This window comes from Sinohyriopsis cumingii, chromosome 8 (genome assembly GCF_028554795.1).
Source record: "Sinohyriopsis cumingii isolate HCF-2022 chromosome 8, ASM2855479v2, whole genome shotgun sequence".
In the NCBI taxonomy this organism is placed as follows: domain Eukaryota; kingdom Metazoa; phylum Mollusca; class Bivalvia; order Unionida; family Unionidae; genus Sinohyriopsis; species Sinohyriopsis cumingii.
In genome coordinates, this window is record NC_142968.1 from 41,193,804 (window position 1) to 41,218,550 (window position 24,747).

Here is a 24,747-nt window from a genome sequence, read left to right on the forward strand (position 1 = left end):
GTGGTCATCTATCCCCTCTCCACTATTGATGAGGTAGTGATGCATGACCTGGTCCACATGATTCAAACACTTTATAAAGAAAACTGAAAAGTACAATGGGGTCTTTCAACCACACTTTCTTCTAATCAGTCCAGATAAAGAGGATATAACCACCCAAACCTGAGTATCATGTCTGAAGTTGGTAATACTGTCAGCATATTCTGAGATCACAAGAGATCAAGTATGCCTCATAAAATCTCAGCATACGAGATAAGAATTATCTTTGCTAGCATTGGTTTTGAACAGAATGTGGTGATCCATGACATCATAGTCATAAGTAAAGTTGTCTGGCTTGCACAGTCAACCATTTTATGCTTCTATCAGCATGATCTAACTTGACAGATATAAGGATTGAACCTGGTATGTCTAATGTCTAAAATCTAGACCATCACCAGATTAGTTTAAAGCCATGTGCATAGAACAGTGCTGGATTTGCCAGACAAATTTAATCATTAGAAAAAGTCATTTGCTTACTTTTCTCTTAAATGGATAGGCAGTAAAGGCTACCGAGCAGTGGTGGGGGTGGTGAACTGGGTACTGTTATCATGGCTTATGTGACCATCAGTTGTGCTTGTTTGATATCAGGAGTGCAGTTTGCCCTCATGCACAGAAGAATTCCCTGTTTTGAGACCATAGTAGAGGTAGAATGCACTGCCTCCTTCTGTTATCAGTTCTCCTAATGTAAATGTGATTGGTGAATCTATTCAAAAGAGAAAGCAAATTGTTTAGTAACGTTTGTTTTCTGGCAATACTTACCTGATGACATTATTATTAAACCTTCCCACACAGATGTAATCATCCTTACTGAGGTATTTCTCAAACTAGTACATAGCCATAGCCACCTAGACGTGGCAGTGGGAGGTAAATGAAAGGGTTGGGGAGAGTTTCTTCCTTTTTGTATTTTTTATATTTCTACAATTTCTGGAAAAACATAATTGACTAAAATATTTGCCTTTTTCTATGTTTTCTCAATGTGTTCATGAGAGAAGGCACTTCCAAAATTCTTCAGATTGCCAAATTAAGTTCCATTAAAAACCAGTTAAGCAATCAAACTCGCTTATTCTGTTTATTTAGTTTTGCAGTGCTTGTTCCAGTATTAGTTACAATGCAAGGAAAGATTTTGAATCCATTCACAAAGCCAGAATGTTCAAGCTATATGCTTTCTGGCAATCAAGCAAGCAAGTAAATCGATTGATTTTTAAAGAAAAGCTGTCAAAATTGAGTTTTAATGCAATTCTGATGTCTAAAACAAATAAAGTTAGCTATACAGATACACTTTTTAAAGTCATGTATATATTCATGCATGATTTAACCTTTTATGACCCCCCCCCTCCAGTCACCATACAGCTGAATATACAGTGATAGTATTGGATATACAGTGATAAAAATATTGGATATAGTGATAATAGTATTGGATATAAAGTGATTATACTATTGGATATACAGTGATAATAATATTGGATATAAAGTGATAAAATATTGGATATAGTGATAATAGTATTGGATATAAAGTGATTCTAATATTGGATAAACAGTGATAATACTATTGGATATACAATGATAGTAATATTGGACATACAGTGATAATAATATTGGATATAAAGTGATTATAATATTGGATAAACAGTGATAATACTATTGGATATACAATGATAGTAATATTGGATATACAGTGATCATAATATTGGATATACTAGATATACTCTGATAATAATATTTAATCTCCTGTCAGAAAGCCCAAACAAATAACAAAAAAACATGTCTTGTGCCTTTCTTGATATTACAGTCTTTGGAATCAGATGATTCAAACTTGCTGTGCTGGGAATTCCACAAGGTGTACCTTTTATAGGAACTCTCTCAATAATACCAGCTGTCAACAACAGGTAGGTCAGATCAGTATTAGAAGCTATGACTGGATGGTGACATTTTAATTCTTATATTTATGCAACACATAATAATAATTTTTAAAAATTTATTCTGTTGAGTTGTCTATTATTAAATAAAAAAACTTACAGTCTTTATAGCATTTTGGTTGGTTGCTTGACAATGTGACAATTGTAATGTAAGACTAAGTTTGACTGTTAATTTCTAAATTTTTTATTGTCTTAATTCATTCTATCTAATGGGTATCCATTTAATTTTTCTTTTGAACATGACATATTGGTCAGTTTTGAGTCTAGAGTCATTATGGGTACTACATCATCACTGTCTGCTCATGTATACATTTTATACTGCTAGTAATATAATATAGTGAATTTTCTTAGTACGTTTCAATTTCTCGAAAGTGAACACCAGTGAGATTTTTAACTTTTTTTTAGATATTGGTAAAAAAAATAATTGTCACAAAAATTTCTGGTCGACTGCAATCCATATGATTTTTGATTATATTGCAGCTGAGCAAGGCTTTTAGCTTCATCTCATACTCAGGTTTGAATGAATACAACCTATATGCAGAATGTAAAGGCCAGCCATCTCAAGGTTTCTTTTTTAATCAGAAGACCCAGATGTTCTACCACTCCCTCTTTGGGTGGAAGTTTACCAAGGAACCTACGATGCACAAAAAGATGAAGGTAATCTGTTACAGTAACACCCAGTAGTTCTACATCATAGCATCTATACTGTTGTACATAGGGGTTAACTGATGAAACCCATGTTTCTTTTCTCAGATGATACTTCACAGCCCAAGACAGCAAATGATATAATTTATTTTTATTGTTATATACCCATGAAATTATACTGAAATAATTTTTCTCAAGATTGAAAAAGAATTAAACTTTTTTTTTAAAACAAAAAATTAGTTAATTTTTTTAATTTAATTATGCAAAATATATTATATTATTGTGTCACAAGAGACATACTGTGATGTTATGTTATGTACAACAAACTTACTCGGTCCTAGATAAAAGAGGCCAATAAGTCCAGGCATGCCCAGTGCCTACATAAGGAACACTAAAGGATAAGCATATAATGTACTGCTCATGGTACTCTTTTTAAATTGTATTAAACTCCAGCATGAGAAATCAAGGGAGATAACACACTAATCGTTTAATCCACTGAAAGCATATTGAAATAATGTTAATTAAAATAAGTAGTTTTTTCTTCTTCTACCAACTAGGCTTTGAAGGAGCTGATGAAAGTTACAAAAGTGGGTCTAACCCCACCTTGCCTGAACTATGATAATATAATCAAGTACATGAACTCTAGTGAAGTTAGACAAGCTCTTCATATACCTGACTCTGTACAGGCTTGGGATGTTTGCAGGTAAGAAATGTAAAGTAAAATATGTTCTGACCACTGTAGAGGCAAGTAACTAGATAACTTTGTCTCCATCCTTCTGTCAAGGAAAAAATTATAACAAAAAAATGGTACTGTTCCTGACTCAAAAAAATTATAAGATGTAATTGAAAATGTATAGGCAACAATAATGAATGAATTTAAATTTTAAAAAACTTAAGTACAAAAATTAGCTCACATCATCCTTCAGTGTTTAAATTAATTGCCATGAAACTTGGTAAACATTATGGTCATCATCAGTTTGCTCCTGCAATTCAAAATCAAGACAATTAACCTGATGTACCCGTAGTAGACATAATTTGAAATCAGGACAGTCAACATGGCCTACATGTAGTAGAAATAATAAGAAATAATGACAGTAGTCTAAATACAGTGCATATTTTTTATTTATTGAACACTAATTTCATTTGTGAAATCCGCACGACTGTGACATTGTGTATAAATAATACTCTTTTTAGACCACAGCATGAAGTTTTTCTTAAACTGATCATGCCAAACTGGATGATCATGGGAAGACTATTGTTTACATTGCTTGGCACTTCAGTGACCATGCTCAAAATATCAGCTACAGGGTGGTTTTTGGAGGAAATGGAGCTTTAAAAGATACATTTTCTAAATGTATCAGAAGGTTGTTAATGAAATTTTTACATAATGTTCCAAGGGAACATACATTTTTGACAATACATTTTTGTCTTTAAGAAGGCTGAACAGAAAGACATTTAAAATGTCTTTTTTAGACTCAGTTAAATTCATCAGTCTTTAATGCGAACAAAACCAGATCTCACTATCATATTTTATATAGGAACTTTTTAAAAAGTTTCATGCATTCAGAATAATAACTTTCACTCTGTTCATAGTTAGTATGTTCAGGTGGTAAGTAAGAAAATGTTTACTCCTTTTTGCATTCCTACCACACAATGCCTTGCATGAAAAACAAAACCATGGAGGTATTGTTGTGAAAATTTCATTCCTTTTATCAGAAATCAGGGTTAATAGGGAGGGGAAGTTAGGGATATTTATACATCTCTTTTTATGACACTTCTGTCAAATTTGGGCAAGGTAAAAATAGTTGCAATAAACTTGTTTGGTTTTGAAAAATAATTCTTGTGTTTTTTGCCGTATTACTTGGTTATAAGTCAGGTCCATCTGTAGACTGAACAGACACATCTGCCATTGCATAACATACTGAACAGACACATCTGCCATTGCATAACATACTGAACAGACACACCTACCATTGCATAACATACTGAACAGACACGTCTGCCATTGCATAACATACTGAACATACATCTGCCATTGCATAACATACTGAACAGACATGTCTGCCATTGCATAACATACTGAACAGATACGTCTGCCATTGCATAACATACTGAACAGACATGTCTGCAATTGCATGACATACTGAACAGACACGTCTGCCATTGCATAACATACTGAACAGACATGTCTGTCATTGCATAACATACTGAACAGACACGTCTGTCATTGCATAACATACTGAACAGACATGTCTGTCATTGCATAACATACTGAACAGACACATCTGCCGTTGCATAACATACTGGCTGATCTGGGTCTATGAATTTTGGTTGATAGTAATCAATAGAACAAACAACATAGACCCTTATCTACTAGCACATTATACCATGGCAGATCAGGGTCAGTGTTGTTTGCAGTTGGACTTGACTTATAAACAAGTACATACTAGAATTTAGAAATTATTATCCCTACTGTTTAATGAGGTATAGTGTGATAGTCTCAGTCTGTCCTTCTATCTCTTTGTTACCACATCTTCTACTAATGGGTGGAAATTTGTGAAATTTAAATTAAACCTACATTTTACATGATTTTCTGACTTAACTTAACAAATACAGTCATAGTAGGAAGTTAATATATTTGATGGATTTTGCATTATGACCCCAGGATCACTGCCTGAGCGTGGGGACATAGAGAGGGCATTGGAATATGTGGTAAAAAAGCATGGGGTTCTGTAACAGCATCTTATTACAGTTCCTTTAGTTGGATACTTTATTACAATCAGATTGATTTTATGTAAAAATGTATATTCCATTTGGTGACTCTTGATGGACTATGTTAATGATTTATTTTAGACTTCTCCTGAGGAAATTGTTTTCATATACTGTTGTCTGGTGGGTATGGTGCCCATGCTAAAAGCTGTAGCACTCTGCTCCACCAGTAATGCTTTAAGAGAGCATTTCCCAGGGAAGCAACTAATGCAAGATTAGTATTTCACATGATGTAAAGTTATCTAATATGACATCAGTGTCTGCTGGAACATGACTGTTGCCAGAAGCATTGTCAGGAAGTGAAGGGGAAATATGCACTGTCTTAAATATAAATCTTTGTAGTTAGCCAATCAGAACTCCAGAATTTATCATGTGATGTACTAATTACCATTCTTTTCATATTTTCTCAATTTCTTGGTCCATCAAGCTGCATAAAACAGACTATATACTGATATATTTGATAGAAGTTTACAATTATGTTTTTAGAATTATCTTAAAATGCCTATTTCTAATCTCTCCCCAGCACGCTGGTTAATTTCCATTACAAAAGAGTATATGATAGTATGATGGACCAGTATTTGAAAACTTTAGCGGCTGAGGTAATATTGGTGATGGGAATGTCATTAGATATAATGTAGTGTTATACAAAGTTTTACGCTATTATATGTATAACACGCATCCATATAATGTAGTGGTATACAAAGTTTTACGTTATTATATGTATAACACGCATCCATATGCTAACATCATTGACCCATATCTGCTGTCACATAATGAACTAATTGATGAGGGTCTAAACTGTGAGTCTAATAATTTTAATGATTTTAAGCAAATGATGTGGACACATGCAGAACATTCTCATCTTAAATGAGACTCTGATGTAAATTCTTTACCTAAGAGCGCCATCAGTGTAATGTTTGTTCAAAAACTTACCGTTTGATTATTTTGTAGTCCTTGTCAAAATGTAATCAAATTGTAATTAAAAAATAAAACAATGACTACTGATTAAGATGTTAGACTTATGATCATTCATTAAGTATATTCTGTGATGAATACCCAAGTAGGTCGACATTCATCATGGTGTCTGATGTGTCAAGTTGTACTTCATTTTATTTTAAAAGTTCCCAAAGTGGCATACTGCTGATTTCAGAGGTTATATTGTAATTAACAGAGGAAGTTTGTTTTGCCAGAGCATTACATGATGGCAAGTTTGGTTCTAAAGTTTGCAGATGGTTGCGTATTATGGACAATAAATGCGTTATGGATGAGGGAACTGAACTCACCTTGTCAATTACTGGAACCTTATTCTTGATTTTTCAGTCCTAGCATTGGAAAGTAGTACAGTTTTAAGTGTTATCATTTATCAGTCTCTCCAAATTTTTTATATATTTTTTGATGACCAAAATGTTTGTATTAAAAACAATGCAAGTCTTTCCTTCAGAAATTGATTTTTATAACCTATGGCAGAATGTTATCATGTTGTCCTTGTCTGCCACTTTGCATGCAGTGACTCAAGTTACCCATCATCTACAGTAATCAGACTTGAGGATGACATACTCTTGGGGTTGGAAGAAACCTATTAATGTTGGGGTTAAAAGGTTCAAGGTCAAGTTCAATATGACTGAAAGAAGAAACATGGTTTCTGCATAATAGCATTACTTGTGCATATAAGATCTGGACTATACTGTGTACATAGATTGCACATGGGCTAATGCAGAAGCATATGGATTTAGGGTCGAAAGGTCAGGGTCACTGTTACTGAAAGAAGAACAAAAGTTTCAGTACAACAACATTAGTTGTGCATCACAAGCTTAGATGAAACTTTATGCATAGCTTGTACCTGGGGTAAAGAAGAATCCCACTGACTTTGGGATCAAAAGATCAGAGGTTAAGGTCATTGTGTCTGAAAGAACAAAAGTGTTTTTGACAATAACATCACATACCTGGATCATGGGTGAGAATTTGTGGATAGCTTGCACTTTGAGGAATGGTATAATGGTTGGTTGGTTTAATGTCACTGTTAACTAATTGGCTTTAGTGCAGAGGATATGCAAACTTAGTGCCTTTCCCCAGGCAGCAGGCCTGGTTGGATATTGAACCAGCAACTCTTGAAGAAGTCTGTTGTTGTTGGGGTCAAAAGATCAAAGCCTACAGTGTGACTGAAAGAAGAATAAGGTTCCTGCATAATAACATTACTTCTACATTACATACCATGACCAAACTTAGTGGATGTCTTGCACAGGAGTAAAGAAAAATACTGTTGATTTTGGAGTCAAAAGGTCAAAGATCAAAGGTCGTGCTCACTGTAGATGAACAAAGAGAAATAGTTTCATTATTATTGCTACATCACAGACCTTGACCTTACTTTGAGGATGGCTTGCATTTTGGTTTCAGAAGAACATTTGATTTTAGGGTCAAAAGAGCAAATTAAGTGACCAAAAGAAAAAATGTTTTTTTACAAAACAAATATCAGCTTTCTTATACTATTGATGTGAGAATATATGGATGAAGATGATAATGCATGCATAATGTATTAACAAAAATCCCATGCATGTACCATCTTTTCTTAACTCTGGCAAACTTTCTTCTTTAGCTTTTCTGACAGATGAATAACAAATCATTATCTACCAAAATACTTGAAATGCATGCTTCATTATATTCTTGAACATTTATGTTATTAAATTGTAACCAGTACATGTATGTTTATGTAGGTTCTAAAATCTTATCTTCAGACCACTTCATAACTGATCATTTGAATACTCGAGTGCTTTAAACATATAAACAAAAAGACTCATCTTTGTGTTGTCAAAGATGGTCATGTTGTTTTTTTTTTGGTGGGATTGGGGAAAATAGAGTTTACAGTTTGTTTCTTATCATTTTAAAGTAAAAACTAGGTGAAGTTCATTTAATAATATGTTCCTGTGATAACCAGAAAAGAATAAATACTTTGATTTTTGAGGTTATGAACAATTATATTGTTCTGTTGATTAAATCAGAATCAGCAAACGACTCTTACTGTGGTTTGAAGATAAGTTTCCACATTTCCTTTTAAAAGTAATAAACAGGAGATGAAAGTGGTTTTTTATTCCATGTTTTCGATTTATCTGTCAGTGGAGATGTTCATAATACTTACCAAACACTGTACCATAATGTGACAGATCAATATTTGAGGATATTAAATGCAAAGGTAACACATTTATGTACAATACACGTGTAAATCCATACACACAGCATTCAGCCTCCTGTTTATTTGCTTATGTGAATATATAGCTTCAGCACCTCACTTGACCTTCTATACCATACAGTTTTTAAAAGACAACTTTAGAGAAGTTTGTTATCCTTTCTAAAAGAAATAAAGCAGTGAAGTAATTCAGCCTCTACAGACTTGTGTGCACATGTATAGTTCAAGTCATACAGGTTATGTAGGCATTCAGGACCGAGCAGTCGGTGTCATTTTTTAGAATTTGATTACGTATACCTGTAAATGATGATTATTTACTGTATTTGGATCCATATACAGCCTCATTCCTTTGGATACACGCCCTGAGAAATACATATGGCAAGAATCAATGTTAAAGTACATGGAAATGTTTTGGACAAGGTCACCCTAGAGGTGTGATCTAGTATAAACCAGATTGAACGTCAAATGCTGTGATGTCACAATGAAAACTGTGGAAGTTAAAAGAATTTGTGCTCCACTGTTATTTGTCGATTCACCAAATGTCCTCTTTTCTTGACCCATTTTAGTGCCTGGTCACCATTGTAAACGTCCATATTGTTGAATATTGTATGTCTTAGTTTCTGTTAGAACACTTACGATGCAGAACATTCAACAGTCAGGATTGAATAGAAATTGGTTAACCAATATTAAATATTAGATTTTATAACAACAATGAATATAATTCGGTTAAATGCCCCCAATTGTCCATGTTGACATGCACTTTAGTAATATCAGGTCAATCCAGACATATGTGCATATGACTATTATAGATATGTTCTATAGTGGGCTACCAGAAAGAAAATCTTGCAACCCAGTCTTAAATTCAGTAGCCCAAAGAAGGCAAATAAGACAATGAATATGACACTATTAGTTTCAATACCTTTTCCTTATATATCATTAAAAATTATTGTTGTTTTTTATATGTTATTTCAGTTTAGAATTTTGAAGATGATTGATCATCAGAGAAAATATTGAAATTTATTTAAAGAATATATTTATATATAAATTATTGACCTTATATTTTTGGATTTTAAGTTTTTTGTCTTGATTTTTTGTTTACTTTATATTAATTTTGTTGCTAATTGTTTATTTTATATTAATTTTGTTGCTGAATTTAAACATTTCTGTTGTGTATGTTTTATTTTGTACTGCTTCAGTAAACTATTTGCTTTTAAACCCTAATACATATCAGTAGCCTACTACATTACTTGATGTGAATACCTGGAAACCCTTAACCCTTCATTCTGGTAGCCCTGGGTCTCAGGCACAATATTTTTATGAGCCTGGTTTTATAACTTTTATTTATACCCAGTAACAAGGGCTTACAGGTTGGAATGCCTCTGCATAAAGTATGTGTGCTCTTGTGATAGATATAACTTGGAAAAATGCACAGATATGCTGGTTTGATGCAGACTTCTGGATGCATTTGTGCTCTTTGTGTAAAGTTAAAATCCTTATTCCTTTCAAATGATTTTCAGGAGATTTAATAACTCTGGCTCATTGTTGATCAAAACTTTTGCTCATGAGAGAAATAATTTGTATTGCTTTTGCCAAAGTAAATATTTCCCTAGCACCAAAACAAATATCTATATAAAATATTCCCTTATTAAATCCATGCATATCAGTGCCTATTGCCATGCACACCAATTCCTATTGCTTTTCATGGGAAGTTTTGATAACAATATGTATATAAAATTGACATAAATGTTATTGCATTTTCAGTTTATTGTTTTTTAATCTCACAAGTAAGTAGCAGGTAAGTGCATTACATTTCTATCTGAAGTTGGAACTTGTCTTATTTGATACATTAATTTTGTCCTAACATAACTGTTTCTTTAGCAGTTGTCTTTAGTGAGACATTGCATTCTCATATTAGGATATTTTACACAAATTGTATTAGGCTTAGTTATTAAATGCAATTATTCAACTCTTATGATTCAGTTAGCCTATCCAAATGAAATTTCTGAATAATATTGATTATTGATAATTGTGATAACATAGTTCTAATAAATGTATTATCTAATATTATCTATCTATCCAAACCTTTATCCATTCGTACATCTATCAGGCACATCTGGTAATCAGAAACTCCATCTAAATTGAATGAGATCTGATGAATATCTAGTCATAATGTTTTGTGGGTAAATAGGGGTGTATGTGGGCACTCTATAAAGAGCCAAGCGGGGTGGTGTCATAGAACCTTAAAGCATTATATTTTTTTCATGTGCATTAACACATCTGTGTGTCTGCCTACTGACATTCAACCACATCTCTTCAGCAACCAGTTCAGTTATGGCTTTACTTTGTAACCAGCTTCTCATGGGTCGGTGGTTTTTCCCTGGGTTTTCCAGTGTTCTTCCTCCACCAGTTATACAGGCCATCATGTATAGCATATCTTGTGCTGAAAAATGGCATTAAACCCTAGAACAACAACAACAACAATTACTTCGTCTAACATATTAAGGGATTTTCACCATGGATGAATAGATGACAAAAAAGGTGTGGCGTCTTTAATGCAGCCCCAGGGGATGGGCATGTGGTCTGATTAGGATGAGAATCGAAAGTTAAAACAAAATATGGATATTTTTCATGGCTACACTGATGTTACATATGTCACACTGTTCCTTATTATGCAAATCCTATTGAAAATTTATTCTACACAGAGAAAGTGATCATCTGATAGGTTGATGCAAAAAGAACACTATCTTCTCCCACTGAACATTACTACCTACGTGTAATAAGCGTTCAGTCAAAAATTATTTCAAAGAAATTTTTTATGGCCCCACCACAGTCATGGTAATGAACATTTTTACCCTTGTCTAAATAACTGTTGCTGTCTCTCACGATTTAGGTTGGTTTCAGATACTGGATTAAGGCATCAGTAATCTGTGAATACATTTCTGGTCTTTTATACATCTGACATTAATTGGATCATATTATGTTATGATATTGTCAGCCCATCTGTTTCTATGCTCATCTCTTTGGGACCAGTTTCTATTTGGGCAAGATAACTCCAGTTGCCCACCAAAAAACAGTTACCTAATGATGTGAGTAGCATGCACTAGCAGTAAGGAAGAACACTATTGATTTGGGCTCTGCATCACATACCTGGAAAAAATTTGTGTGTGTTTTTTACTTCAATAAGGATGAAACTTACTGATCCTGTGGTTTAAAAAAATACAAGGTCAAGGTCACTGACTGAAAGAAGAAAAATGGTTTCAACACAATACTATTAGTTCTGCATCACATACATGGACCACACTTTGTGGATGGCTTGCATTTAGTGTAAGGAAGAAACCTGTTGATTATTGGGTTATAAAGTCAAACTAAACTGAACAGGGTAAATTGTGCACACAAATTCTATTTATCTGCTAAGACGACTACTAAACTTGGGCATATAATCTAACATTTATGGTACTGTTTTTTTGGGGAGCTTTTCATATCAGAGAGCTTGTGGAATTGACTGTTGTCCATTGTCTTTTGTCCAACATCTGAGATCCTTCCTTCTGACTCCTAAACTTTTTGGAGGATTACCATGAAATTTTACACACATTCGTCTCATGGTTTAGTTGGTTCTAAAAGAAAATGGTGTTACATTGACTTCCAATATGGCCCCCACAGCAGCCATCTTGAACATCTTGTTATTGCTACTCCTCCAGAATGGATAGCCATGGCATTTTCACTAAAATGGTCTTATGGTTCCTAGCTGAGCCAGTCAGATGTCCGATATGGCAGCTATGGAAAATCTTATTATTACTACTAGACTACCAGAATGGAAATTCATACTGACATGAGGTAATCAGGAGAAGACTTTCACAGTGTTGAGTTGGTTCTATATGAAAAATAGGTTGGTCTAACATCGAGTATCGTCACACAGTGGCCATCCAAAACATCTTGTTATCACTACTCTTTCTGAATGGATGGTCAGCATGGGATTTTTCGCCTAATGACTCCTTATGATGTCTAGTTAATCCTAAATTAAAAAATGCCAATCTGACATCCATTGTGTCCACCATGACATCTAATTGAAAACTCTTGTTATCACTGTAGAATGACAGAGGTTTAAAAAATCAGCAGTTAAAAGGAAGAAATGGTCTTGACTTAAATTCCTGGAAATTCTTTTAAGCAAGTAGAAAGAAAGTTCCTTAGAGGGACTTTTTTGTGATGGTGGTACAAGCTTAACAGTAACCACATCCAGTAGCTTGAATCTGTGAATACAAAAGTGACAATAATAAGCAATTAAATTTGAATACCATGGGATGTAGTATACTTTCATTTGCTAATGCTATGTACGTTCATGTGTTACACTGCAATACACATCCATAGTGTCATGTGCATGAAAGGTCAGTCAGTTTGCTTATCTTGACCTCTGCCTATTTCATATTAACAAGCACATATATTTAATTTTCATAATTAATATTGTATTAGCAAGCTGTTATGGTTATGCACACCTTTTTGACAGATTTTCAACTGAAAAAACATTTTTTCCAGTTTTCTATTTATGCTTTCTATTGTGATTTATACTCAGCATGAATACTTCAGCAGAGAATGCTAAATTTAGAACAATAAATCAAAACAGGCAGAGAAGACTAAATTGTTGTAATATAAGTTCATTATTTAAAATATGTTGGTGTTATTTATTAACGAAATTAATATTCCACACGATGGAAAAACTGCTTTGTACAGGCAAAAAATGCACATCTGCCTCTATGGAAAACATTCATTTGCTGCCATGTAGTAATGTTGTTGTCCACGTATATTCCTACACTGTACATGCAAAATATCAGTACATATAACCATTGCTGAGCTTCATTCTCCTAGGCTTTGCCTATTTCATATTGTGCTTTGAAATGAAGAACGTAGCCCCCAATCTGCTTATGAATTATGTGATGGCAGGCCCATGTCTACACTCTTTGTGGTTGGGTTTATGTTACACTTGGGTACATATAAATTATTATTTCAAGTAATAACGACATCTTACGCTTTGATTTAAGGGCATATGCAAGTTTGCCACAATGGTGTATTACATCACTTCATCTCATCAGCCAACCAGATCACTATTTAAATTTTGTGAAAGCCTCATTCTGGACATTATAATGCCCTTATTTGGAAGAATTTTTATGGATCCTTGATAGACAAAATTATCGATTTGGAGGAAACCACATACATTGGATGAGCAACCACTTATTCTTGCAGTGTCAGAACTAGGATTAAACCCAAAATAATAAATGTATAAAGCAAGCATAATATCATTGTACTATCAGGATATAGACAAAAACTAATCATAACCATATTACTCTCCCATATTATGGTCAGTTTATATGTAGCAAGAATTCATGATACAGATTAGTTTTAATACAGTCAGGTTATATATAGAAATAATTCATAATACAGACTGGTTTAGATACAGTCAGTTTATATATAGAAATAATTCATACTACAGTGGGTTTAAATACAGTCAGTTTATATATAGAAATAATTAATAATACAGACTGGTTTAGGTACAGTCAGTTTATATATAGAAATAATTTATAATACAGTGGGTTTAAATACAGTTTATATATAGAAATAATTCATAATACAGACTGGTTTAGATACAGTCAGTTTATATATAGAAATAATTCATACTACAGTGGGTTTAAATACAGTCAGTTTATATATAGAAATAATTAATAATACAGACTGGTTTAGGTACAGTCAGTTTATATATAGAAATAATTTATAATACAGTGGGTTTAAATACAGTTTATATATAGAAATAATTCATAATACAGACTGGTTTAGATACAGTCAGTTTATATGTAGAAATAATTCATAATACAGATTGGTTTAGATACAGTCAGTATATATATTGAAATAATTCATAATACAGTGGGTTTAAATACGGTTAGTTTATATATAGAAATAATTCATAATACAGACTGGTTTAAATACAGTCAGTTTATATATAGAAATAATTCATAATACAGACTGGTTTAGATACAGTCAGTTTATATATAGAAATAATTCATAATACAGACTGGTTTAAATACAGTCAGTTTATATATAGAAATAATTCATAATACAGACTGGTTTAGATACAGTCAGTTTATATATAGAAATAATTCATAATACAGACTGGTTTAGATACAGTCAGTTTATATGTAGCAATAATTCATAATACAGATTGGTTTAGATACATTCAGAGTATATGTAGTAATAATTCATAATACAGTGGGTTTAGATACAGTCAGTTTATATGTAGCAATAATTTATAATACAGATTGGTTTAGATACAGTCAGTTTATATGTAGCAATAATTCATAATACAGATTGGTTTAGATACAGTCAGTTTATATGTAGCAATAATTCATAATACAGTGGGTTTAGATACAGTCAGTTTATATGTAGCAATAATTCATAATACAGTGGGTTTAGATACAGTCAGTTTATATGTAGCAATAATTCATAATACAGTGGGTTTAGATACAGTCAGTTTATATGTAGCAATAATTCATAGTACTGATTGGTTTAGATACAGTCAGTTTATATGTAGCAATAATTCATAATACAGATTGGTTTAGATACAGTCAGTTTATATGTAGCAATAATTCATAATACAGTGGGTTTAGATACAGTCAGTTTATATGTAGCAATAATTCATAATACAGTGGGTTTAGATACAGTCAGTTTATATGTAGCAATAATTCATAATACAGTGGGTTTAGATACAGTCAGTTTATATGTAGCAATAATTCATAATACAGACTGGTTTAGATACAGTCAGTTTATATGTAGCAATAATTCATAATACAGTGGGTTTAGATACAGTCAGTTTATATGTAGCAATAATTCATAATACAGACTGGTTTAGATACAGTCAGTTTATATGTAGCAATAATTCATAATACAGTGGGTTTAGATACAGTCAGTTTATATGTAGCAATAATTCATAGTACTGATTGGTTTAGATACATTCAGAGTATATGTAGTAATAATTCATAATACAGTGGGTTTAGATACAGTCAGTTTATATGTAGCAATAATTCATAATACAGTGGGTTTAGATACAGTCAGTTTATATGTAGCAATAATTCATAATACAGATTGGTTTAGATACAGTCAGTTTATATGTAGCAATAATTCATAGTACTGATTGGTTTAGATACAGTCAGTTTATATGTAGCAATAATTCATAGTACTGATTGGTTTAGATACAGTCAGTTTATATGTAGCAATAATTCATAATACAGTGGGTTTAGATACAGTCAGTTTATATGTAGCAATAATTCATAATACAGTGGGTTTAGATACAGTCAGTTTATATGTAGCAATAATTCATAATACAGATTGGTTTAGATACAGTCAGTTTATATGTAGCAATAATTCATAATACAGTGGGTTTAGATACAGTCAGTTTATATGTAGCAATAATTCATAATACAGTGGGTTTAGATACAGTCAGTTTATATGTAGCAATAATTCATAATACAGATTGGTTTAGATACAGTCAGTTTATATGTAGCAATAATTCATAATACAGTGGGTTTAGATACAGTCAGTTTATATGTAGCAATAATTCATAATACAGTGGGTTTAGATACAGTCAGTTTATATGTAGCAATAATTCATAGTACTGATTGGTTTAGATACAGTCAGTTTATATGTAGCAATAATTCATAATACAGATTGGTTTAGATACAGTCAGTTTATATGTAGCAATAATTCATAATACAGTGGGTTTAGATACAGTCAGTTTATATGTAGCAATAATTCATAGTACTGATTGGTTTAGATACAGTCAGTTTATATGTAGCAATAATTCATAATACAGTGGGTTTAGATACAGTCAGTTTATATGTAGCAATAATTCATAATACAGTGGGTTTAGATACAGTCAGTTTATATGTAGCAATAATTCATAATACAGATTGGTTTAGATACAGTCAGTTTATATGTAGCAATAATTCATAATACAGTGGGTTTAGATACAGTCAGTTTATATGTAGCAATAATTCATAGTACTGATTGGTTTAGATACAGTCAGTTTATATGTAGCAATAATTCATAATACAGATTGGTTTAGATACAGTCAGTTTATATGTAGCAATAATTCATAATACAGTGGGTTTAGATACAGTCAGTTTATATGTAGCAATAATTCATAGTACTGATTGGTTTAGATACAGTCAGTTTATATGTAGCAATAATTCATAATACAGATTGGTTTAGATACAGTCAGTTTATATGTAGCAATAATTCATAATACAGTGGGTTTAGATACAGTCAGTTTATATGTAGCAATAATTCATAGTACTGATTGGTTTAGATACAGTCAGTTTATATGTAGCAATAATTCATAATACAGATTGGTTTAGATACAGTCAGTTTATATGTAGCAATAATTCATAATACAGTGGGTTTAGATACAGTCAGTTTATATGTAGCAATAATTCATAATACAGTGGGTTTAGATACAGTCAGTTTATATGTAGCAATAATTCATAATACAGTGGGTTTAGATACAGTCAGTTTATATGTAGCAATAATTCATAATACAGACTGGTTTAGATACAGTCAGTTTATATGTAGCAATAATTCATAGTACTGATTGGTTTAGATACAGTCAGTTTATATGTAGCAATAATTCATAATACAGATTGGTTTAGATACAGTCAGTTTATATGCAGCAATAATTCATAATACAGTTGGTTTAGATACAGTCAGTTTATATGTAGCAATAATTCATAATACAGTGGGTTTAGATACAGTCAGTTTATATGTAGCAATAATTCATAATACAGATTGGTTTAGATACAGTCAGTTTATATGTAGCAATAATTCATAATACAGTGGGTTTAGATACAGTCAGTTTATATGTAGCAATAATTCATAATACAGTGGGTTTAGATACAGTCAGTTTATATGTAGCAATAATTCATAGTACTGATTGGTTTAGATACAGTCAGTTTATATGTAGCAATAATTCATAATACAGATTGGTTTAGATACAGTCAGTTTATATGTAGCAATAATTCATAATACAGTGGGTTTAGATACAGTCAGTTTATATGTAGCAATAATTCATAATACAGTGGGTTTAGATACAGTCAGTTTATATGTAGCAATAATTCATAATACAGTGGGTTTAGATACAGTCAGTTTATATGTAGCAATAATTCATAATACAGACTGGTTTAGATACAGTCAGTTTATATGTAGCAATAATTCATAATACAGTGGGTTTAGATACAGTCAGTTTATATGTAGCAATAATTCATAATACAGACTGGTTTAGATACAGTCAGTTTATATGTAGCAATAATTCATAATACAGTGGGTTTAGATACAGTCAGTTTATATGTAGCAATAATTCATAATACAGATTGGTTTAGATACAGTCAGTTTATATGTAGCAATAATTCATAATACAGTGGGTTTAGATACAGTCAGTTTATATGTAGCAATAATTCATAATACAGATTGGTTTAGATACAGTCAGTTTATATGTAGCAATAATTCATAATACAGTGGGTTTAGATACAGTCAGTTTATATGTAGCAATAATTCATAGTACTGATTGGTTTAGATACAGTCAGTTTATATGTAGCAATAATTCATAATACAGATTGGTTTAGATACAGTCAGTTTATATGTAGCAATAATTCATAATACAGTGGGTTTAGATACAGTCAGTTTATATGTAGCAATAATTCATAGTACTGATTGGTTTAGATACAGTCAGTTTATATGTAGCAATAATTCATAATACAGATTGGTTTAGATACATTCAGAGTATATGTAGTAATAATTCATAATACAGTGGGTTTAGATACAGTCAGTTTATATGTAGCAATAATTCATAATACAGTGGGTTTAGATACAGTCAGTTTATATGTAGCAATAATTCATAGTACTGATTGGTTTAGATACAGTCAGTTTATATGTAGCAATAATTCATAATACAGATTGGTTTAGATACAGTCAGTTTATATGTAGCAATAATTCATAATACAGTGGGTTTAGATACAGTCAGTTTATATGTAGCAATAATTCATAGTACTGATTGGTTTAGATACAGTCAGTTTATATGTAGCAATAATTCATAATACAAATTGGTTTAGATACAGTCAGTTTATATGTAGCAATAATTCATAATACAGTGGGTTTAGATACAGTCAGTTTATATGTAGCAATAATTCATAATACAGTGGGTTTAGATACAGTCAGTTTATATGTAGCAATAATTCATAGTACTGATTGGTTTAGATACATTCAGAGTATATGTAGTAATAATTCATAATACAGTGGGTTTAGATACAGTCAGTTTATATGTAGCAATAATTCATAATACAGTGGGTTTAGATACAGTCAGTTTATATGTAGCAATAATTCATAATACAGTGGGTTTAGATACAGTCAGTTTATATGTAGCAATAATTCATAGTACTGATTGGTTTAGATACAGTCAGTTTATATGTAGCAATAATTCATAATACAGATTGGTTTAGATACAGTCAGTTTATATGTAGCAATAATTCATAATACAGTGGGTTTAGATACAGTCAGTTTATATGTAGCAATAATTCATAATACAGTGGGTTTAGATACAGTCAGTTTATATGTAGCAATAATTCATAGTACTGATTGGTTTAGATACAGTCAGTTTATATGTAGCAATAATTCATAATACAGTGGGTTTAGATACAGTCAGTTTATATGTAGCAATAATTCATAATACAGTGGGTTTAGATACAGTCAGTTTATATGTAGCAATAATTCATAATACAGTGGGTTTAGATACAGTCAGTTTATATGTAGCAATAATTCATAATACAGACTGGTTTAGATACAGTCAGTTTATATGTAGCAATAATTCATAGTACTGATTGGTTTAGATACAGTCAGTTTATATGTAGCAATAATTCATAATACAGATTGGTTTAGATACAGTCAGTTTATATGTAGCAATAATTCATAATACAGTGGGTTTAGATACAGTCAGTTTATATGTAGCAATAATTCATAATACAGTGGGTTTAGATACAGTCAGTTTATATGTAGCAATAATTCATAATACAGTGGGTTTAGATACAGTCAGTTTATATGTAGCAATAATTCATAATACAGACTGGTTTAGATACAGTCAGTTTATATGTAGCAATAATTCATAATACAGTGGGTTTAGATACAGTCAGTTTATATGTAGCAATAATTCATAGTACTGATTGGTTTAGATACAGTCAGTTTATATGTAGCAATAATTCATAATACAGTGGGTTTAGATACAGTCAGTTTATATGTAGCAATAATTCATAGTACTGATTGGTTTAGATACAGTCAGTTTATATGTAGCAATAATTCATAATACAGATTGGTTTAGATACAGTCAGTTTATATGTAGCAATAATTCATAATACAGTGGGTTTAGATACAGTCAGTTTATATGTAGCAATAATTCATAATACAGTGGGTTTAGATACAGTCAGTTTATATGTAGCAATAATTCATAATACAGTGGGTTTAGATACAGTCAGTTTATATGTAGCAATAATTCATAGTACTGATTGGTTTAGATACAGTCAGTTTATATGTAGCAATAATTCATAATACAGATTGGTTTAGATACAGTCAGTTTATATGTAGCAATAATTCATAATACAGTGGGTTTAGATACAGTCAGTTTATATGTAGCAATAATTCATAGTACTGATTGGTTTAGATACAGTCAGTTTATATGTAGCAATAATTCATAATACAAATTGGTTTAGATACAGTCAGTTTATATGTAGCAATAATTCATAATACAGTGGGTTTAGATACAGTCAGTTTATATGTAGCAATAATTCATAATACAGTGGGTTTAGATACAGTCAGTTTATATGTAGCAATAATTCATAATACAGTGGGTTTAGATACAGTCAGTTTATATGTAGCAATAATTCATAGTACTGATTGGTTTAGATACAGTCAGTTTATATGTAGCAATAATTCATAATACAGATTGGTTTAGATACAGTCAGTTTATATGTAGCAATAATTCATAATACAGTGGGTTTAGATACAGTCAGTTTATATGTAGCAATAATTCATAGTACTGATTGGTTTAGATACAGTCAGTTTATATGTAGCAATAATTCATAATACAGATTGGTTTAGATACAGTCAGTTTATATGTAGCAATAATTCATAATACAGTGGGTTTAGATACAGTCAGTTTATATGTAGCAATAATTCATAGTACTGATTGGTTTAGATACAGTCAGTTTATATGTAGCAATAATTCATAATACAAATTGGTTTAGATACAGTCAGTTTATATGTAGCAATAATTCATAATACAGTGGGTTTAGATACAGTCAGTTTATATGTAGCAATAATTCATAATACAGTGGGTTTAGATACAGTCAGTTTATATGTAGCAATAATTCATAGTACTGATTGGTTTAGATACATTCAGAGTATATGTAGTAATAATTCATAATACAGATTGGTTTAGATACAGTCAGTTTATATGTAGCAATAATTCATAATACAGATTGGTTTAGATACAGTCAGTTTATATGTAGCAATAATTCATAATACAGTGGGTTTAGATACAGTCAGTTTATATGTAGCAATAATTCATAGTACTGATTGGTTTAGATACAGTCAGTTTATATGTAGCAATAATTCATAATACAGATTGGTTTAGATACAGTCAGTTTATATGTAGCAATAATTCATAATACAGTGGGTTTAGATACAGTCAGTTTATATGTAGCAATAATTCATAGTACTGATTGGTTTAGATACAGTCAGTTTATATGTAGCAATAATTCATAATACAGATTGGTTTAGATACAGTCAGTTTATATGTAGCAATAATTCATAATACAGTGGGTTTAGATACAGTCAGTTTATATGTAGCAATAATTCATAATACAGTGGGTTTAGATACAGTCAGTTTATATGTAGCAATAATTCATAGTACTGATTGGTTTAGATACAGTCAGTTTATATGTAGCAATAATTCATAATACAGTGGGTTTAGATACAGTCAGTTTATATGTAGCAATAATTCATAATACAGTGGGTTTAGATACAGTCAGTTTATATGTAGCAATAATTCATAATACAGTGGGTTTAGATACAGTCAGTTTATATGTAGCAATAATTCATAATACAGACTGGTTTAGGTACAGTCAGTTTATATGTAGCAATAATTCATAGTACTGATTGGTTTAGATACAGTCAGTTTATATGTAGCAATAATTAATAATAGAGATTGGTTTAGATACAGTCAGTTTATATGTAGCAATAATTCATAATACAGTGGGTTTAGATACAGTCAGTTTATATGTAGCAATAATTCATAATACAGTGGGTTTAGATACAGTCAGTTTATATGTAGCAATAATTCATAGTACTGATTGGTTTAGATACAGTCAGTTTATATGTAGCAATAATTCATAATACAGTGGGTTTAGATACAGTCAGTTTATATGTAGCAATAATTCATAATACAGTGGGTTTAGATACAGTCAGTTTATATGTAGCAATAATTAATAATACAGTGGGTTTAGATACAGTCAGTTTATATGTAGCAATAATTCATAATACAGACTGGTTTAGATACAGTCAGTTTATATGTAGCAATAATTCATAGTACTGATTGGTTTAGATACAGTCAGTTTATATGTAGCAATAATTCATAATACAGATTGGTTTAGATACAGTCAGTTTATATGTAGCAATAATTCATAATACAGTGGGTTTAGATACAGTCAGTTTATATGTAGCAATAATTCATAATACAGTGGGTTTAGATACAGTCAGTTTATATGTAGCAATAATTCATAATACAGTGGGTTTAGATACAGTCAGTTTATATGTAGCAATAATTCATAATACAGACTGGTTTAGATACAGTCAGTTTATATGTAGCAATAATTCATAATACAGTGGGTTTAGATACAGTCAGTTTATATGTAGCAATAATTCATAGTACTGATTGGTTTAGATACAGTCAGTTTATATGTAGCAATAATTCATAATACAGATTGGTTTAGATACAGTCAGTTTATATGTAGCAATAATTCATAATACAGATTGGTTTAGATACAGTCAGTTTATATGTAGCAATAATTCATAATACAGTGGGTTTAGATACAGTCAGTTTATATGTAGCAATAATTCATAGTACTGATTGGTTTAGATACAGTCAGTTTATATGTAGCAATAATTCATAATACAGATTGGTTTAGATACAGTCAGTTTATATGTAGCAATAATTCATAATACAGTGGGTTTAGATACAGTCAGTTTATATGCAGCAATAATTCATAATACAGTGGGTTTAGATACAGTCAGTTTATATGTAGCAATAATTCATAATACAGATTGGTTTAGATACATTCAGAGTATATGTAGCAATAATTCATAATACAGTGGGTTTAGATACAGTCAGTTTGTGTGTAGTAATAATTCATAATACAGTGGGTTTAGATACAGTCAGTTTATATGTAGCAATAATTCATAATACAGATTGGTTTAGATACAGTCAGTTTATATGTAGCAATAATTCATAATACAGTGGGTTTAGATACAGTCAGTTTATATATAGTGGCATATCACAGGGCTTTACAAAATCCACCATCCTAAAAACCATCATGTAGTCAATGTGAAGGTCAGTTAATATTTATTGTTTAAAGCAAGCTTTGACAAAAAAGGAATAAATATTTTTGTATTTCATCTTATCAATTATATTTTAATTATAATATTTGTACATATGCAGGATTCACTGAATTCCAAGCCCAATCCTAGTCTTGGGGAATTTGTGAGCTTTCCTCTAAACAATTGGCTTGTCAGAGATTGTTTTGGTGCCGCTCACTGATTTCATGGTGACTAGGAGATAATTGTTATAACATTACTCATGCGATTTGTTTGATTGGTGTATATGAAATAAAAGGCATTCATTTCTAATTATTATCCACCTCACTTTTTATTTTTAAAGCAATGATTAATGTACTGAAAATGTAGCATCCACAAGCAGTGTTCATGATTTATTGTTTATGTGATAATTACGAGAGACTAGTACAAACTGTTTGGCAAATACATGGTTACAAGTAAATATTCTCAGATTTTGCTCATAAGTTGGCTTACATTAGGTAAAATAAAATAAGTGTTTTAACATCCCATATTTTATTTTACCTAATGTCTAAACTATAGTACATTTTATTGTAATATTACATTGTCATATTTTGAGGCAAGCTCAAATCTCCCAAAGACTAGTTCATTTTTCCAGCTAGCTTTCCTTGGGAACAGCGACTTTTATAAAGTGTTTAAAGCCCTAATTCATAATAGAGATTGGTTTACATACAGGTTATATATAGCTACATGTATTTCAAATAACCTTGTTCCAACTAATTGTGGAAACTTAAAAATTTAATCACATGCAGTTAATATCTTTTTATAATTCTTGTAAAGTCAACACTGTTATTCAGAGCATTTATCACATATTCACTGTTGCTTGTGGCAATGTTTCTAACAGTATTCTAATTGAATGCATGTACATATCTTCTTGTTGGTGTAATCTTGTTGATGCTCTCCATTTAGTTATACTAATTTTGATCTCCATTCATTTGCAAAGCAATACTTTTTTAACTAGTTACAAAACAGTCAGATAGTTTAAATTGAAGAGGCTTATGTTTATTATCCTATGCAAAATACTTACTTGGCACTGTATGGCCATGATTGTACTGATGTGTCATTAAATCACAGACACACACACATATTCATTCCATTACACATTAGTTTAGTAATGTGTTTAGGTCATTTCAGACAATGTGATGGGGGCATCCTTGTTCCATGAACACATACATGTATTTACTTTATTTATAACATGTACCACACTGAGTAGTGTAGACTCTGAATAAACAGCACATCACATGACCTGTTTTGGTTCTGTTTACAGTAATCAAACATCTTATGCTGGAGACAATATGGTATTTCTTAACCACTGAAGTTATTTCAAATGCTGCTGTGTTCTTTCAGAAGCGGATTCTGGTGTATAATGGAGATGTGGATATGGCCTGTAACTTCCTTGGTGACGAGTGGTTCACAGACAGCCTTAACCAGCCTGTAAGATCTTCCATATATATAAAAATCTATTTACAAGAGCAACAGGGAATGAGGCACTGT

At 31.4% G+C, this 24,747-nt stretch overlaps 1 protein-coding gene across 3 annotated transcripts in view; it reads left to right on the forward strand.

Annotated features, from left to right (window-relative positions):
- LOC149793347 (lysosomal protective protein-like) overlaps positions 1-24,747 on the forward strand; it is a 64,696-nt gene that overhangs the window by 24,672 nt on the left and 15,277 nt on the right. For 2 of the 3 annotated variants that reach the window (XM_089967329.1, XM_089967331.1), the window contains exons 7-11: positions 1,826-1,922; positions 2,433-2,609; positions 3,155-3,300; positions 5,890-5,965; positions 24,601-24,687. In XM_089967329.1, the coding sequence (XP_089823455.1) occupies positions 1,826-1,922; positions 2,433-2,609; positions 3,155-3,300; positions 5,890-5,965; positions 24,601-24,687 (583 nt within the window). Of the gene's footprint in view, positions 1-1,825; positions 1,923-2,432; positions 2,610-3,154; positions 3,301-5,889; positions 5,966-8,477; positions 8,554-24,600; positions 24,688-24,747 lie in introns of all 3 variants that reach the window. The other variant, XM_089967330.1, reaches the window with a different exon arrangement.